Genomic DNA, 17,379 nt, shown 5'->3' with positions numbered 1-17,379 from the left:
GGAGAAGCTTTTCATCACCTGCATTCATTTTTGGTTAAAGCAACGTGATCAGGTGGCTCTTGTATTAAAACATCGCCTCCCGAACCGGTGGTAACGCGTTCGATTCCCACCCTTTCACTTATTTTCTATAATTTGAGAAATAATCTCATAAAAACTGAAGTGAACTGGAATCGAACTCAAGTCTATGGTTACGATAACCTTTGTTACTGACCCCTCGGCCAATTTCCCCGCTGTGAGAAAGCCAATTTTATCGAGTTCGTACAGTAATTTGAGTTCGGAAGAAGCTACTCATCACCTTCATTAATTTTTGGTGAAAGCAACGTGATCAGGTGGCACTTGTAATAAGATATCGACTCCCGTACCGGTGGTAACGCGTTCGATTCCTGCACTTTCATTTATTTTCTATAATTTGAGAAATAATCTCATAAAAGATGAAGTGAACTGGAATCGCACTCAGGTCTATGGTTACGATAACCTTTGTTACTGACCCCTCGGCCAATTTCCCCGCTGTGAGAAAGCCAATTTTATCGAGTTCGTACAGTAATTTGAGTTCGGAAGAAGCTACTCATCACCTTCATGAATTTTTGGTGAAAGCAACGTGATCAGGTGGCACTTGTAATGAGATATCGACTCCCGTACCGGTGGTAACGCGTTCGATTCCTGCCCTTTCATTTATTTTCTATCATTTGAGAAATAATCTCATAAAAAATGAAGTGAACTGGAATCGAACTAAGGTCTGTGGTTACGATAACCTTTGTTACTGACCACTCGGCCAACTTCCCCGCTGTGACAAATTTTTTTGGGTTCTATTCATAGAATTAAAGGGTGTATTAGTCGGCTGGCCATTTTCATTTTATGGTATAATAATGACATAGGGGACAGGAAGTGGAAGAAGTGATTGGGCTAATGGTTAGCGACATGGACTCTGGAACGGTTGAGCGGGGTTCGAATACCGTCAAAAACTTTACTGATTTTATCAGGATTTTCTGTCCGAATGCAGTCGAAAACCTTTTTTTTTGTTCTCTTGGTTAAATAAAGCTTTTGAAGAAAAAAACACCACGTGATGACGTCGTTACCGAAAACCTATTTAAGCTGTGACTAATTGAACGAGCGATCTTTCTTTCTTCGCCAGCATCACGTCGACGTCCTCCGCCTGCTGTTCGCCACATCTCGACAAGATGACCAAAAGCTTTGACAAGAGGTTTGTTTAAGATTCTTCTTACACTTGTAGTTGTAACTTTTAACATGCTCATTTTTTCATCATTGCAAACACCTTGCTAGCATGCTAGCTAAAATGTTTGCTCAAACGTGGTCAATTAACGTCAACCGCGTGCTAAAATGACACCAACGCATTTATTTGACATGTTTGGAAATAAATGCTCGCGGTAAGTAAAGTACTTGTTAAAATGTTGTTATTAAACAGAAGATCTTGAGTAACACGAAGTGCTTTTTCCCTTTCCAGCATCTGGAGAAAAACACAGTTTGGCAGAAGGTAAATTTGCCAGCATTTGTACATTAACAACTTCAGTGAAAATCAACTCTTAACTTTCTTTCAACTTGTCCACAGGCTTGCATCTTGAAGCGAATGGACTCCCCTTGAAATCAAGTTGTTTACTTCCCCTACCTTTTAGCCCATGGCTTTGAAATACTTTTTTTTCCCCTTCTCTACACTGGCATGTTTCAAAGCTAACTATATTATGTTACCGTGTCTTTCAGCCCAGCCATCGACACGATGCCCAGCTTTGTTCTCGTCACTGGTGAGACAAACACTCATACACGTTAAACTGTGATATCATGTTTTAATTTGTTTTAGCACATGGCGAAGATTACTAAAGGAGGCTAAGGACATGACTTGCACTGACCATTCCTAACGTCCTGCTTTTTTGTATGTGTGCAGGTAAAAACGGCATTTTGACTCAAACCGGAGCTGCCCGAGGAACAAGAAACGTGTACGAGGCTGGTTTTGAGCATGCTTGCAAAACAAAATGGCTGACGTTAACGTTTGATAAATATATTTGAACATCGCTCTCTTTTTGTAGTTTCCCCAAAGCTGCATTGAACTGCGCTTCACTCGGGACCCTCAAAAGGTACATTTATCTTTTGTGCCGACATGTTAACCTTGTTTTTCCTTCTGCTTTTGTTCCCTAAATGATGCCGAAGCCTGTCTGGGCCCTGGAAAAGCTCAACCACTCCCCCCCCCCTTTTTTTTTTTTTTTTTTTTTAATTGTTGACATGTTAATAAGCTGGACTGGTTGCTCATCTCTTGTTTGTGTTTCGGTTCGTCTGCTGCCAAACTGCAAAGAAGTGAAAGGTCACCTCAATGTTTTCTTCAAGGTCATCTAACTGTGAATGCAGCTGCGTCATCCCAGAAATGAGTTGCAGGTCCTCTTCTGCACTGGTGAGTTTCATCTTCTGTCAAATTTGCTACATAAAAAAAAATCAAACGCTTGACGTCCTTTTTCTTTGTTGTAGATTCTACTTGACCAGGCAGTGACTTGTGTTCTTGGTGCAACATTTTTGCCATCTGCTTGAATGTTGTCGACTCGGCAAATTTCTCCTCGATGTTGTTCTGCCAGGCGCCGAGGAACATGGCGGGCTTCCTGGCGATGCAGCCGTGTGAGCGATTGGCCCAAATCCCACAAGAGTCGTCGGTTCCCCTTCTGTGCAGGTGACTTTCATCATATTTCAGAAACGTTGACATGACGAACTGATGTCGTTTTGTTTCAGGGCCGCACGATCTGCTCCCGCTGTTCAATGGTTTCTTCAAGGTCATTTTCCTGTGAATGCAGCTGCGTCATCACTGACAATCCCAGAAACGAGTCGCAGGTCCTCTTCTGCACTGGTGGGCTTCAACTTCTGTCAAATTTGCTGCATTAAAGAAGAAGAAAAAAAAAAAAACACGTCTTTTTTGTTGTAGAATCCACTTGACCAGGAGGTGACTTTTGTCCAACACGTGTTCTTGTTGCTGCATTGATGCCATCAAGTTGAAGTTGACGGTAAGTTTTAAATGTTGTCAACTCGGTGAGCTTCTTCTCTGTCTTCCAATGTTTTTTTTTTGCTGCAGGCGCTGAGGAACATGGCGGGCTTCCTGGCAGTGTGAGCGATTGGCCCAAATCCCACAAGTTGTCGGATCCCCTTCTGTGCTGGTGGGTTTCGTCATATTTCAGAAACGTTTGCTGTGCAACAAGTTGACTTGACTCACTGATGTCGTTTTTGTTTCAGGGCCGCACGATCTGCTCCCACTGTTCAATGTTTTCTTCAAGGTCATCTTCCTGTGAATGCAGCTGCGTCATCACTGACAGTCCAGAAACAAGTCGCGGGTCCTCTTCTGCACTGGTGGGCTTCAACTTCTGTCAAATTTGCTGCATTAAAGAAAAAAAAAATAAAAACACTGACGTCTTTGTTGAATCCACTTGACCAGGCAGTGACTTTTGTCCAACACGTGTGTTCTTGTTGCTGCATTGTAGCTGCATTGTAGCCATAAAGTTGAAGTTGATGGTAAGCTTTGAATGTCGGATGTTTTGAATGTTGAAACTCGGCAAGCTTCTCCTCAATGTTTTTCTGCTGCAGGCGCTGAGGAACATGGCGGGCTTTCTGGCAGTGTGAGCGCTTGGCCCCGGATCCCCTTCTGTGCTGGTGAGTTTCAACATATGTCAAAAACGTTTGCTGTGCAACAAGTTGACTTGACTCACTGATGTAGTTTTTGTCTTAGGTCCGCACGATCTGCTCCCGCTGGCTCACAACTTCACCTGGTGACCACAAGGAGGCAGCAATCAAGTCATACAACTTTTTTTTTTATAAGTTGTGGTGTTAAAAAATAAAAAACTTCAAACAAAACATCTTTACCTTTTTTTTCATTGTCATTTCAACATGTCTTGTGCAAAAAAAAACTAAAAAAATTCAACTTTTAACTCTTCTTGTAACATTAAAAAAACCTTTCTTGAAAAGTTTTATAAACAAAGTTCTTGCTAAATAAAGGGGTGTGGCCAAATTGCATGGTGGGCATGGTTATGCAAATTATTGAGCAGGAAGCCATCTGATTGGTGGGTTCTGGAATGAGTGCAGGAATCTGATTGGTTGGCTTATAAATGGGCGTGGTTTATGCAAATTGAAAGGTCTATATTTGCATAAGTAGGTGTGATTTATGCAAATAAGGCCATAAATGTGGGTTTGCAGCCAGCTGATTGGTCAATTCAGAGAGGGCGTGGTCAGTTATGCAAATTAATTTGCATGCAGCCAGCCGATTGGTCAATTCAGAGAGGGTGTGGCCAGTTATGCAAATTAATTTGCATGCAACCAGCCGATTGGTCAATTCAGAGAGGGTGTGGCCAGTTATGCAAATTCATACTTTTTTTTGTGTGTGTGTTTTTTTTTTTTTTTGAAACATGTTGAAGCAAAAAAGCCTTTTTGGGCTCTCGAATGGATTGCAAATGGATTGTTCAGGTTGTTCTTGAAGATGTTTTGGCCCCTGGTCCGAGCAGGCTTCCTCGATTCATGCTGAAAATCCCGCCATCTGGCCTTGAAAATGAAGCCAGAAAGCCAGCTCGAACGTGAGACCAAACGTCTTCAAGAACAATCCACGTGCAATCCATTCGAGGCCCTGAAAATACAAGCACAGCGCAGTTAGAAATCAAACACAGAGACACTCATTTTACTTCAACAATATATTTGAGTTGAGACGAGCACTTTTTGGGACACAGCAATCATTTCATGTTGGACTCAAGTTACAAAGACTGCTTGACAGGCTGTACATGGAAGCAGCAGCACACGGCACCATGTTGTGTGTGTGTGTGTGTGTGTGTGTGTGTGTGTGTGTGTGTGTGTGTGTGTGTGTGTGTGTGTGTGTGTGTGTGTGTGTGTGTGTGTGTGTGTGTGATGTCACATGAGCACAAACGAGCCATCATCTCCGAAAGTCAACAAACACACTAACAGACAAGAACATCATTCAATGCTTCTGGACATTTGTTTGAATAGCATTATTTGAAAAAGTGGGCAAAAATAGCATCCATTGATTGATTTCAAAAGACCTTTGTGTTATTTTGCCAAACATTTTCAATCATTTCGCCACAACAATGTCATTTCATAAAGTACACGTTCACAAGCATTGAATGATGTTCTGCTGTGCGTGTGTCGGAAATCAAGCGGAGGTTCAAGCGCACTGAAAAGTGGCTTTGTGACATCACATACCTCAAAAGCACACAACATTTGCCTTCAAATAGCGCACACACCTGTCCACAAGCAGCTTGCTGTCAATGGAGCGCAGAACCATCCGACATGTCCCAAAAGTCTTGAGTCTGTTGGCTGCGTGTGTGTCCAAGACCTCCTACAATCCTGTCGGGAAACAAAAGGAGTCAGTGATGCTCATTCAAATCGAATTACTCACAACACAGCTAAGTCCGATGCTACCTAGCTCAACCAAAAATAGGAGAGAAAAAAAACTCACAGTGAGTATTGATGCCAAATTGTCTTTAAAATAACTCAGTTAAAAATCATTAACAAATGTTAGCATGTGGAATCATCAGTAAAAGCAGAAGCATTTTTAGCAAATTTTTTTTTTTTTTTGTACTATTTCTATGTGCAGTCAAAGTAGCACACATCCATTAATAGCCTGGCTGACCCATCTCTCTATAAGCCAAACGCAATTCATACACTGTACAACACACGTGGAACCACACAACATGTACATCATGCAATGCTCCTGGGGAGATTTTTTTTTGTACAAATAGTATTTATTTGAATAAGTAGGCAACATACTATCAACCTAAAAAAATTGTTTAAAATATATTTGAAAAAGTTGTTTTTATTTTGTTTGTAAGTTGTTTATATTTTCTAAATATATATATATATTTTTCAATCATTTGGGCCACACCAATGTGATTAAAAAAAAAAAAGGAAAAAAAAAAAGCACATGTCCAGAACCATTGAATGTTGTTCTGGTGTGTGTCTAAGTACATCAAGTGCACTGACAAATGGCAAAGTGGCATCAGATACACCTCAAGCACACAACATGGCATCCTCGGTGTAAAAAAAGTACACGCACCTGTCGAAAAGCAGTTTTCCAATCGCATGCTTGTAGCACAGACCTATCCATGTCCCAAACGGCCTCGATCCTGTCAAGAAAACAGAAACGGAAGCGGTGAGTAATGCTCATTTGCATATCGTATGTGCCAATTTGCATAAAATACTAGGATTTCATACAATTGAAATACTCCTAAATATTCGCGTCACTACTTGATAAATGTCATATTATTGAAGTTTTGAACACAGGCTGCCTGTTGATGATTTTTCATAGAATGCAAGTGGATACATGCAACGAGCAAGCAGGTCAGCGCAGTCCAACCTAAGCCACGCCCATCACCCGCACAAGACCGCGCCTTCGCCAACCGCTGCTGCCCCGCCCTCTGGAACTTATACTGCATTCGAGGATAATCGGAAATCGGGAATGCCCCCTTGTACTCGGAAATCTCACGTCGGTGTGGGGGGGGGGGGGGGTAAGTACCCCGACTTCACCGACGGACTACAATGTGACGTCACTCTAGAATGGCGACCCACTTGGAAGCACAGACCGTGAATGGTTAAACACAATTTACACGAGTATAAAACTAGATAGCTTTCTTCATTCATAAATATTCGACATAACGCCACGTAAAACAACGTACGCGAGAGTATGCCGCTATCTCCTTGGATGAAATTATACGGTGAACTAGTGAACTGTATGAAATGCTAATGATATAAGATAACAACAATAAATGAAGTAAAATTTGCTAGAAGGCAAGTTTGCTGGAGGTCAAAATGAGTTTTGAGGACCAAAATAGAAGGACACATTTATCACTATCCACCATTTTTGGTTGTTTACTTTCGCCTCAAACACTTTCAGGTCGGAACTGAAAAAGCAAGTGGTATAAATTCTGACCATCCTCGAATGCAGCATCAACTAATTCCTCAAGGCATCAGGAATACTGACTCATTAGAACATTTCAAATGCTCAAAACTTGATTTTCTTGAATCCTGCTGTTATTTTTTTGGTATTTATTATTATTATTATTATTATTATTATTATCTCACACTTTCACGTTTTGGACAAGTAGACTAATAAACACATTTTGCATTGGACAATAGTATCGTGTCTCGTTATTTGATCGCTAAATAGGAAACGATGGTTCTTTTAAAAAAAAATACTTTTAGAGGACCATGCAATAAAAACGTGGAAAAGTTGAGCACGAGTTACCTTTTCCCAACACGTCGCCACTTTTCTTCAGGTGACGTGCAGGTAGACGGGCAGCAGCCGACGTAGAGACAACATTCCTTTAGTGTGGACGCCTCTGTGCATGTAAACAATCCAAAATTAGCTACTAACGTGAATTGGAGGCGGCCATGTGCTCAAAACAAAAAAAAAAACCGCCAAACCAAACAATTTCTCATTTTCTTTTCCGGTCCGTGTTTAACTTCCGGGTCGCAGCTGAATATGGGCTGTTTCTAATGATTAGGGCACTGTGTCTTTAACTTACACTGATGTAAAATTTGGAGTAATAATGGACAATAAGGTAAAACAATTTATATTGAATAATTTGATTATTATGGCAAAGTTTTTCATTCATAAATGTACATTTGGAGAGACTAAGCCGATCTTTATTGTTTTTCTGTTGTTGGTTTTCAGTTTTGTTTTTGTACCGCTTAGTGGTATGTTTAAATTTTTCTGTAAGCTTCATTTGTTAATAAAGAAAAAAAAACCTTACCTAATATGGACCCCCCAAAAAGTTGCAACGTTTACAAACGTGCAGCGTCTGAACGTAAGTGTCACACAGGAAGTGGTGGGATACACTTCAAAGTAAGAGTGTTGCACTTTCCCCCCCGTTTATGACCATCAGGTAGCATAACTTCATATGACTGTGTTAATTCCGTAAAAGAGTGATTAGAACAGAAAGTAACGTGATGTTTAAAACCCACGTTTAATCAGTTACTGCATAGGACGATATGTATGCACCTGCTCCAGAGATCACTACGAAGTGTAACTCGTTTAAATTTAAAATATGTCAAGTATTGTCTGACCCATAAAATAATGACATTTGGCTACTTCTAACTATATTGGCTGCTACATAAATGATAAAAAAAAAATATATATATATATATATAAAATAGCAATGTATTAAATCAACCAGCAGTCTGCTAAAAGCATTTTGCACGGCACTGCTTCTGATATATTCATTATACTTGACATTAATTAAAAGATTGAATATAAAAGGTGAGCTATTGTATATAGGTAATAGATTCCTCATGTTATTAATGATGATAAAAAAACGATTGTTTTTACTCAACTCTGTGTACTATTGTTCATTTAAAAAGTGTAATGGTTCCAATTTTTATTTGCCATATTTGATTGTACTACTTCACCATGTGCCCAAAACAGGAAGAGACCACCAAAGGTACTATATGGCTCCTACAATTACAAAATCAATCCAGCTTTTTTAATCACTTAACAATACGAAATAAACAGCAATCATTGGTTAATGAACAATAATCAGGAGAAAATAATGTTTTTGTAATACAATTTACCGGATTATTCCATTGAATAATCAATTCTAAAAATATCCCTTAGTGACAGCACGCGACGGATTGTTCATCAAGCGCGCCGTTTGGACACTTGTGATGTCACTTGTGGGCAGCGGCCCCCTCCTCGCGCTCCCCCGTCTCCTGTTCCCTTCGCTCCTCTCCGGTGGCGGCGACGGCGACCGGCGGAGCCTCGCTTTGGACTTTGTTCTTGCCGGACCCTTTGGGACGTCCCCTTTTGCGCGGCGCCCCGTCTTCGCCCAGCGTCGACTGAGGGCGTCCCGGAGGGCGCATCGAGGCGGGGTTGCGCAGGTGGGCGCCCCGTTTGGATTCGGACTTACGCGGTCGACCCGGTTTGCGGGGGGGTGGGGTCGGGGCTCCTTCCGGAGGTTCCACCAGAGGATACTTCCTGGGCCTCCCGAGGGGCTTCCACATTCTGGGCTTGGCGAGTGAGGGGTGCTTCCTGGGACGACCTCTTTTCCGCGGGGGTCCGTCGTACGAGGCGGCGGGACGTTTTACGGCATCCGACTTGCGAGGACGACCTCTGCCCCGACGAGCAGCCGGGCCTCCCCCTGCAGCTCCGGCGCCAGGATGCTTCCTTGGTCGGCCCCGCCCTCTTTTGGGGCCGGGTGGCGCTCGCCGCTCGGCACTGCTCTTCCTCGGTCTTCCTCTGCGCCGCGGGGTGGCGATGCCGTTGGGCGAGTTGTTGTCATCGCCGTCCAACTCAATGCGAGGCTTCTTTTTTCGCCCCACTTCGTCGCTCTCATCCTCGCTTGTGACTTTCTCGGCCTTGCGCTTGCCGGATCCTTTGGGACGCCCTCGTCCCCTTTTGGGCGTGTCCAAGCCATTGTCGTCGGCCGCCTTTTCCACCGAGCGCTTGCTGCCGGAGCCCTTTGGCCGGCCCCTCTTCTTGGGCACGCGATCTTCGCCGCCGCTCATGTTCTCGAAGCCCGGCGCGGGGCTGCTGTTGGCGATGCCTGAAACGATCTCTGTGAGGTTTACGTCGGGAACGCTGATCTGCGGCTTCTTGGAACCTTTAGGTCGTCCCCTGCCCCTTTTCACCAGGACGCTGGCAGAAATGTCCTCGCTGGACTCCTGTTGGCTCGGAGCGTTGCCTTGCTCTTCAACCATTTTCAGCTCTTCCTCCCTGCCGTTCGCATGGACCATTTCGATTAAATTGGCACCTGAAAGAAGAAGAAAAAAAAGTCTGCATAGGAAAAGAGCAGGCAAGAGCCAGAAGGGGGTGTGGCGTTACTCAATAAATGCAATTTGATGTCTAAATGATAAATTATTGATCAGTTTAATCTTTTAACACCAAGAGTTGTGTTTACATTCACTTTTTGAAATTAATGTCTCTCATAGCCCTCCTTCTATTATGAAGAATGACAACCTGAGTACACGAATAGCGCTGCCCTCTGCTGGCCTTTCTGCGTAATGCAAGACGAGTTGTAACTTTTAGCTCAATTTTTCTTAAACAGTTTAGCAATATTTCAGAGATACAAAAAATAGCATCGTGCAAACCATTAACTTACAATTCAAAAACGAAACATATTTTACTTCAAATAAACTATACAATTATTGACTGTAGCCCCATTTAAGTTATTGTTTTTTTTTTTGCAATAAATCAGTTAGAAATATCCTTATTAAAATTACATTGATTCAAAAATAAACTACTTAAATGAAGGATAATCTACACACTCACCTAGTATTTAAATAAAATAATGAATATATATTTTTGAACAATTATATAAACGTTACATTTAATAAAGCGGAGTCAGTCATTTAAATATGTACCATTACTGTTTTCACTATTGTTGCCATTGTCCCCAACACAAACGGTGGCTCATTAAAAATTATAATCCACCCGAAAAAGGCCAAAAATATGACAATAATGTTTTCTTAAGATACAAAACATGCAAAATTAAGCGAAAAGGTCGTTTTATTCCATTACTGCCGTCGTTGTTGCTGGGAAGATGTGTTATCACTTATCAGGGCCCCTGTTAATTCCTGGACATCACTCTTAAAAATGTTTGGAAGGCGTAGACAACTCAAGTGTTCCCCCAGTGCCGATTATCCTTCACAATAACATTGCGCGCCACGTTAAATCTATACGGAATATTAAACGCACGAAACGAAAAAAAAATATCGCTCATATCTGTAGTTTTGCGCCAAGAAAACCGACCACTCACGTCCATTATTTTACAGCAAACAATCTTACAGAGCGTGTTTTTTTTCCTACGCGATAGCTGGTTTCCAAATCAACCGCGGCGAGCAAATATCACCGTTCAAAATATCGTGCACGGCCGACCGCCGGTGCACTTACCGTTAAAGTGTCTCCAAGATGTGTTTGAATTGATTTTGCACAAAAATTCGCCTGAAAGATTCGTCGACGGAACCCCCCGCCCCCCCAAAAAAATGCTTGTGGCGGTCCGTCCATTACAATCTATCCGGGTAGGAACGACATGTTACGTCACTTTGATTCCTACTTTCTTTTAAAATAAATAATTTATTTAAATGAAAGCGAACATACTGAATTTACATTTTAGGGAAACAAATTAAAACATTGTTGTTGTTTTTTTTAATTAATTAAATAGTTGTAATATTCCAAGGGGGGTGGGGGTCAAACTGAATTGAACGCCCACCTACCCAAAAAAGACAATCGAAGATGATGCGATGTTTTTTTAAATTTATTTATAAAAACTTCCACTTTAGAATAAAGTCAATGTAGACCGTTGTCAAGTCGAACATAGAAGCATAATTTTATCATTAGAACGAGAATTATTGTTAAAATGATAAAGTCGTACATAACGTTTTTACTTGCGTACACGCGTATTATGCATTGGTATGTAGTAGTAACTTTATTTTATATATGATGTATATAAATATATATACATACAATATTAGTTATAATTTTATTGGCATGAGTGAGACTTTTTTTGGTGATATTAGCAAAACGAGCTACCACTGATTTTGACAAGCCCTTAGGGATGTAGTCCATACTTTAAGCTGTCTGTCTCAGCGTGACGTCATTCCAACTCACGTTATAAAAATTCATCTCAGAAACGAACTATTTGACTAACTTCCAATAACACAAATGCAACGAACAGATGAGTAGGCCACCTTTCAAAGTACTTACCTTTTTTTTCCTCTTCTTCACCGAGTTCATAGACGCACACGTGAACCACAAAATGCAAACAAGGTCAACATTTTATTTCAAGAGCATATTTTACAAATTGGCTTCTTGTCAAAAACACGAAAATCCAAATAGCTTCATTTTATGGGTTGGAATTGGATTGTTTTACTTTAAGACCCAACAATTAAAAGCAAAAACAAAAAAAATACATAATCATGACAGTATGAAAAATATTTAACAGCTACATGTCAAAGATTGAAGGTGAGTATGCACTAATGTGACTTAAAAAAAAAAATTGGGGGAAGGGGGTGGGGGTAAAGTCCAAATAGAAAGGAAGAAATCTTCATGGCAGGAAAGTGAGAGAGAACTTTTTTTTTTTTTTTTTTTATAAATCAAGCTATATGAGACTAATACCCAAAAATAAAAAAAAATACAAATAAAAAGGTACATTCAAAGCTTTGGCTATCAATGAACAAAAACAAACCGAATTGAAGTAAGACTATGTTCAAACTGCAGGTAAATTTTCATTTTTTGCCGTATGTGACACTTTTTTTTTCTTTCCATGCAATGTGAACAATACAATTGGATTTTCTCTCTCTTTCAAATCCAACAAGGAAATGCTACTTAATTCTGCGAGAAAATAATTAATTGCAGCGCTGGGTTTTGTCCCGCCCTAAACGATGCCTGATTGGTTCATAATACTGCGAGAATTCAACTTGCTGGCAAGGTTAACATTTTACAGTGTCAATGTTATAAGTTGACTTGAATGTAATCCCACTTGAAACAACGCATCATATTTACATCAGTAAATACATTCCGTTCACAATTAAAAGTTTGTTTTCAAAAAGTGCGACGACAACATAAAAAGATTGAATTTGACACACACAAAAAAAATCAAAATCGAACCCTGCAGTGTGAACGTAGCCAAAAAATTGCAATCATACGACACATAATGTTATCCACCAGACTACAAAACAATGGAGAAAGAAAAAGCACAAAAACATTTAACAAAGTATGATTTTTTTTTTCTTCCTAATAAGGAATTCAACAAAACACACAGTGAAGTATCACATCGTAGGCGAGTTCGCACGGAACCGAAAATCGACACTTTCCAAATGTGAACATCAACCTTTTACAGTCATCGGGGTTAAAAGCAAGATGTGTGTTGGAGGGGGGATTTTTTTAATTTTTTGTTTTTTGTTTTTAATATAATCAATGCTAACAAAGGAGTTAGCAAGGACTTCTAGCTGTTAAAAAAAGTCAAAGATTACAAAGACTTGTACGCATGTTTTTGTTGTTGTCACTACAGTATTCTATGTCCTCGTCCTCGTGCTCGCCGGGGAGCCAAAGCGCCTGAATCGAGCGATGTCACGCAAAAAACTAGAAAATTCTGCGAGAACTCAAGTGGAGAAATTAGAAGTCTTAAAAAATTAAAAAATAAAAACAGCAAAGTTGAAGACTTTCTAGTAAGACATGGTGAAAAAGAAAAGAGGGTTAGTCAGTCGAAGGTTATCTAACTTACCAGACTACAACGTCGCTCGCCTACCAGTGACGGATTGTTCATTAAGCGCGCCGGTGATGTCACTCTTGGGCAGTCGCCACCCCCTCCTCAGCGGCAGCGTCTTCTTCCCGCTGCTGGGCGGAGTCGTCGTCCTGGCGCTCTCCTGCCTCCTGTTCCCTTCGCTCCTCTTCGGCGCCGTCGGAATGGTTCGAGGGGTTGCCGTCTGGCGGAGCCTCGCTTTGGACTTTGTTCTTGCCGGAGCCCTTGGGCCGTCCCCTTTTGCGCGGGGCGCCATCCTCACCGGGCGTCGACGGAGGGCGCGTGGAGGCGGGGCTGCGCAGGTGCTGGGCACCTCGTTTGGATTCGGACTTGCGCGGTCGGCCCGGTGCGCGGCGGGGGGGTGCGGGGACTCCCTCCGGCGGTTCCACCAGAGGATACTTCCTGGGCCTCCCGAGGGGCTTCCACACTTTGGGCTTAGCGGGCTCGTCCGACGGGTGCTTCCTGGGACGTTTGACAACATCCGACTTACGCGGACGACCTCTACCCCGACGAACGGCCGGAGCGCCCCCTGCAGCCCCGGCGATCGGGTGCTTCCTCGGTCTCCCGAGGGGCTTCCACACTCTCTTTTTGGAGTCCTCCGATGACGGCAGAGGGTACTTCCTGGGACGGCCCCTCCCGGAAGGTATTTTCCTGGGTCTCCCGCGCTTCCCAGTTTTTCGGGGGAGGCGCATGACCAGCCTGGAAGGCGGGATCTGCTTTCTGCGGGGGCGTCCCGCTTGGAAGAGCGCCACAGACATGGCGGGCTTCTTGTTGACGGAGCCTTTTGGTCGGCCAGGCCCTCTTTTGGCGCCGTCTGTGGCGGGTGCTCGTCGCCGCTCGGCGCTGCTTTTCCTCGGTCTTCCTCGGCCCCGCGGGGTGGCGATGCCATTGGGCGAGTTTTTGTCTAGCTCGACACGAGGCTCCTTTTTGGCCGAGTCATCGGTTCGCCCCATTTCGTCACTCTCATCCTCGCTTGTGACTTTCTCGGCCTTGCGCTTGCCGGACCCTTTGGGACGCCCTACTCCCCTTTTGGGCGCGTCCGAGGCATTGTTGTCGGCCGCCTTTTCCACTAAGCGCTTGCTGGCGGAGCCCTTTGGCCGGCCCCTCTTCTTGGGCACGCAATCTTCGCCAGCACTCATGTTCTCGAAGCCCAGCGTAGGGCTGCTGTTGGCAATGCCTGAAACGATCTCCATGAGATTTACGTTGCTGATTTCAACCACTTTCAGCTCTTCTTCCTCGCACCGACCGTTGCAATTAAATTGACACCTGTGAAGCATAAATTCAAATATTGGCGTTGCTTGTTTATTACAGTGAAGCACTTATATGCAAAGCCCTACCATGAATAGACGAATCATTGAAGGAACAACTCTTCATAAGAAAGGAGCAGGCAAGAGCTAGAAGGGGGTGTGGCGTTACTCAGTGAATGCAATTTGACATCTCAATCAGTTTAAAATTGTAACTTCAAGAATTGTGTTTACATTCATTTGATTTATTTTTAATTAAAGTCTTGCTCACTGCCCTCTGCTACTATAAATAATGGCAACCTGAGTACACGATGAATGGCACTGCCCTCTGCAGGCTATTTTGCGTAACGCACGGTAAATTGAGGCACTTTTGACTATTTTTTAAACCGTTGATCAGTAAGATTTCAGGGATACAAAAAAAAGAAGCATGTGCAAGTCTTTGATTTACAATCCCAAAACAAAACATATTTTACTTTAAATATTCTATACAATCTATAAGAATTACTGACTGTAGCCCCATTTGAGATTTTTTTCTTTTTGCCATGAAGCATAATTACACAATATTCTTATTAAAATCACATTGATTTAAAAATAAACTACTTCAGCGTAGGATAATTTGCACACTTGTCTAGTGTTTAAATAAAACTATTTAGGACTAAAATTAATATATATACGGAACATGTATCATATATTTGTAATAAACATATAAATCTTACGTTTAATAAAACGTAGTCAGTCATTTAAATATGTATTCTTTTCACAATTGTTGCCATTTTCCCTCTAAGAAAACGACACAAACGCTGGCTCGTTAATATAATAAGATACTCCCAAAAAAAAGCCAAAAATATTACAATAATATTTTTTTTAGATGTAAAATATGCAAAATGAAGCGGAAAAATCGTTTTAGTAAATTACTGCCGTCGTTATTGCTGGGAGGGTGTGTATATCAGGGCCCCGGCTACTTCCTGGACACCACTCTTAAAATGGCGGGAAGGCGTAGCGACAACTCAAGTGTTTCCCCAAAGTGCCGATTATCCTTCACAATAATAACACCACGCGCCACATAAAATCTATTTTTTTCAGCGCGCTCTGAATATTAAACGCACCAAACGAAAAAAATCGCCCAAATCCGCGCAATTTTTCGCCGAGAAAACCGACCAATCAAGTCCATCATTTTACAGCAAACAATCAGTATGCTTTTCGGAGAGGCTTGTTTTCCAGGCGATAGCCGGTTTCAAAATAGACGGCGGCGCGAAGGCGAGCAAATATTTGAAATATCACGCTCGACCGACCGCCGGCACGCTTACCTTTAAAGTTTCCCAAAGATGTGTTGGAATTGATTTTGCACAAAAATTCGCATGGAAGATTCGTCCACGGAACCCCCAAATATGCGCCAAATATTATCGCTGTGACGGCGGTAATAAATTTGCTGTCGTTTCCGGCGGTCCGTCCATTACAATCGATCCGAGTAGGAACATGTTACATCACTCACGTTCCGACCCCCCATTTACCCCCCTTTTTTTTATTTAAACAAAAGCGAACAAAAAAATTTAAGGCAACAAATGACAATAAATGTTTTATTTTTTCAATTATTATTATTAATTAACTTATTGTAATATTCCTAAATAGGAAAAAAAAATCCTGCAAGTTGAATGTACACAATTGTAGACATAGGTATTTTTGTTTATCCTCTGCATTGGAATACATTCAGTGTAAAACTTTGTCAGACAAAGTCGAAAATAGCACAATTTTATAATTATGAATTGAATTATATATATATATATATATATATATATATATATATATATATATATATATATATATAAATTATTATTATGTAACGTAAATGTATATATGTAATTAATAATTACTGCCACTACATCAATTAAAAAAAATCCAATTATTATTATTACTTAATTTTTAAACATGTGTATAGATTATCATTCTCAATCATCCAGGTCATGGTAATCCCAAAGGTTGAATCAAGTCCCCCCCCGTTTTCTGAAAATGTTCCGATATACCAGGCTAACAATATCGGCAACAGATGTCCATTACAAGAACAAAGCCAGACATCTTCAAATAGAGGCGGTCAAATGTAGCTGCAGGAAAAGAGAGCCGACCCCACCAGGAGAAGATCTGCACGTTGAACCGTGTGACGGCTCTTACCCCCCCCGCCGCCCCCCACCCATGCACTTAACCATGGTTACCAGACACAGCGCTCCCAATGCAGTCGCTTAATGCTCTTTTTCAGCCAGCCGGCGAATGATCTGGGTACTAATGTGTCTCAGTCTGGCTCGGGATGCGCATACGCACCGATCGCATTTCACAAATGTTTGCGTGACATCAAAAACAAAACATTGCCTCAGTTCCCAATGAATGTGGTTGTCGGGTCTGTATGTGCAGGGTGTAGTCACTTGCACCTTTGGCCCCGATGACAGCTGGGATCAGCTTCAGCTCCTCGTTTCCCTAAACAGGATACGTGATTGAGAAGCTTTAAATACGTCTTCAATTATAAATATCTCATTTAATTTTTTATTTATTTTTATAGTATTATAAGAATTCTTTGTTCATTCCAGAACTAGCTGATTCTCTCTCCATTGTTTCGTTTTACTTTCATTTAGTTTGATCATAGATTAGTTTGTTAAATTAGACATTTTATGCTTGTTTAAGTGTTACTGAAAACACAGCTTGCGTGGTTAATGACGACTATTTAATGCCTGGAGTGACTTCATTCACTTCACATTGTTTCTTAATGGGAATTTGCTTTCAAATGTGAACAATTTGGAAGGCAACAACAATAAGGAAGTGGATTGTGTTCCATTCCGGAAGTTCCACATTGCCAGCAGAAATAAGAAGATTCACAACGATGAGGATGAAAAACCGGGGGTCGGAACTTTTGCGTGGCTGTCGCTCAA

General features: G+C 41.7%; 3 protein-coding genes and 1 long non-coding RNA gene across 18 annotated transcripts; 1 reads left to right on the top strand and 3 right to left on the bottom strand.

Moving 5' to 3' along the window:
• The first annotated feature begins 933 nt into the window (after positions 1-933).
• On the top strand, positions 934-3,837 carry LOC144037809 (uncharacterized). 14 transcript variants are annotated; one of them, XM_077549611.1, is made up of 16 exons: positions 934-1,201; positions 1,463-1,492; positions 1,568-1,606; positions 1,717-1,757; positions 1,898-1,949; positions 2,040-2,087; positions 2,335-2,398; positions 2,473-2,487; positions 2,577-2,668; positions 2,728-2,842; positions 2,918-2,996; positions 3,065-3,146; positions 3,223-3,336; positions 3,422-3,498; positions 3,571-3,636; positions 3,713-3,837. In XM_077549611.1, exons 4-11 carry the CDS (start codon positions 1,733-1,735, stop codon positions 2,972-2,974), a joined length of 468 nt encoding a protein of 155 aa, XP_077405737.1. In that variant the 5' UTR covers positions 934-1,201; positions 1,463-1,492; positions 1,568-1,606; positions 1,717-1,732; the 3' UTR covers positions 2,975-2,996; positions 3,065-3,146; positions 3,223-3,336; positions 3,422-3,498; positions 3,571-3,636; positions 3,713-3,837. The 14 variants fall into 14 exon arrangements, 8 of the variants coding, with proteins under 8 accessions (XP_077405737.1, XP_077405735.1, XP_077405736.1 ...); XM_077549609.1 differs by adding an exon at positions 1,282-1,385 and having other exon boundaries at positions 1,568-1,757; XM_077549610.1 differs by having other exon boundaries at positions 934-1,385.
• Positions 3,838-4,649: 812 nt separating this feature from the next.
• LOC144037496 (uncharacterized) lies at positions 4,650-7,439 on the bottom strand. The gene is made up of 3 exons (XR_013288927.1): positions 7,229-7,439; positions 6,041-6,110; positions 4,650-5,331 (listed from the first exon to the last, which is right to left on the bottom strand). It is a non-coding gene; the product is annotated as an uncharacterized LOC144037496 (long non-coding RNA).
• An 886-nt stretch (positions 7,440-8,325) lies between these two features.
• LOC144036839 (uncharacterized) lies at positions 8,326-10,991 on the bottom strand. The gene is made up of 2 exons (XM_077547740.1): positions 10,871-10,991; positions 8,326-9,731 (listed from the first exon to the last, which is right to left on the bottom strand). The coding sequence occupies exon 2, from the start codon at positions 9,712-9,714 to the stop codon at positions 8,650-8,652; it is 1,065 nt and encodes a 354-aa protein (XP_077403866.1). The 5' UTR covers positions 9,715-9,731; positions 10,871-10,991; the 3' UTR covers positions 8,326-8,649.
• A 745-nt stretch (positions 10,992-11,736) lies between these two features.
• Positions 11,737-15,916, bottom strand: LOC144037715 (uncharacterized). 2 transcript variants are annotated; one of them, XM_077549425.1, is made up of 3 exons: positions 15,772-15,910; positions 14,558-14,614; positions 11,737-14,486 (listed from the first exon to the last, which is right to left on the bottom strand). In XM_077549425.1, exon 3 carries the CDS (start codon positions 14,411-14,413, stop codon positions 13,262-13,264), a length of 1,152 nt encoding a protein of 383 aa, XP_077405551.1. In that variant the 5' UTR covers positions 14,414-14,486; positions 14,558-14,614; positions 15,772-15,910; the 3' UTR covers positions 11,737-13,261. The 2 variants fall into 2 exon arrangements, with proteins under 2 accessions (XP_077405551.1, XP_077405550.1); XM_077549424.1 differs by lacking the exon at positions 14,558-14,614 and having other exon boundaries at positions 15,772-15,916.
• Between the last annotated feature and the right edge of the window lie 1,463 nt (positions 15,917-17,379).

This window comes from Vanacampus margaritifer, chromosome 17, assembly GCF_051991255.1.
Source record: "Vanacampus margaritifer isolate UIUO_Vmar chromosome 17, RoL_Vmar_1.0, whole genome shotgun sequence".
Lineage (NCBI taxonomy): Eukaryota > Metazoa > Chordata > Actinopteri > Syngnathiformes > Syngnathidae > Vanacampus > Vanacampus margaritifer.
Note: the sequence above shows the minus strand (reverse complement) of the source record. Positions and strands in the feature narration are given on the sequence as shown.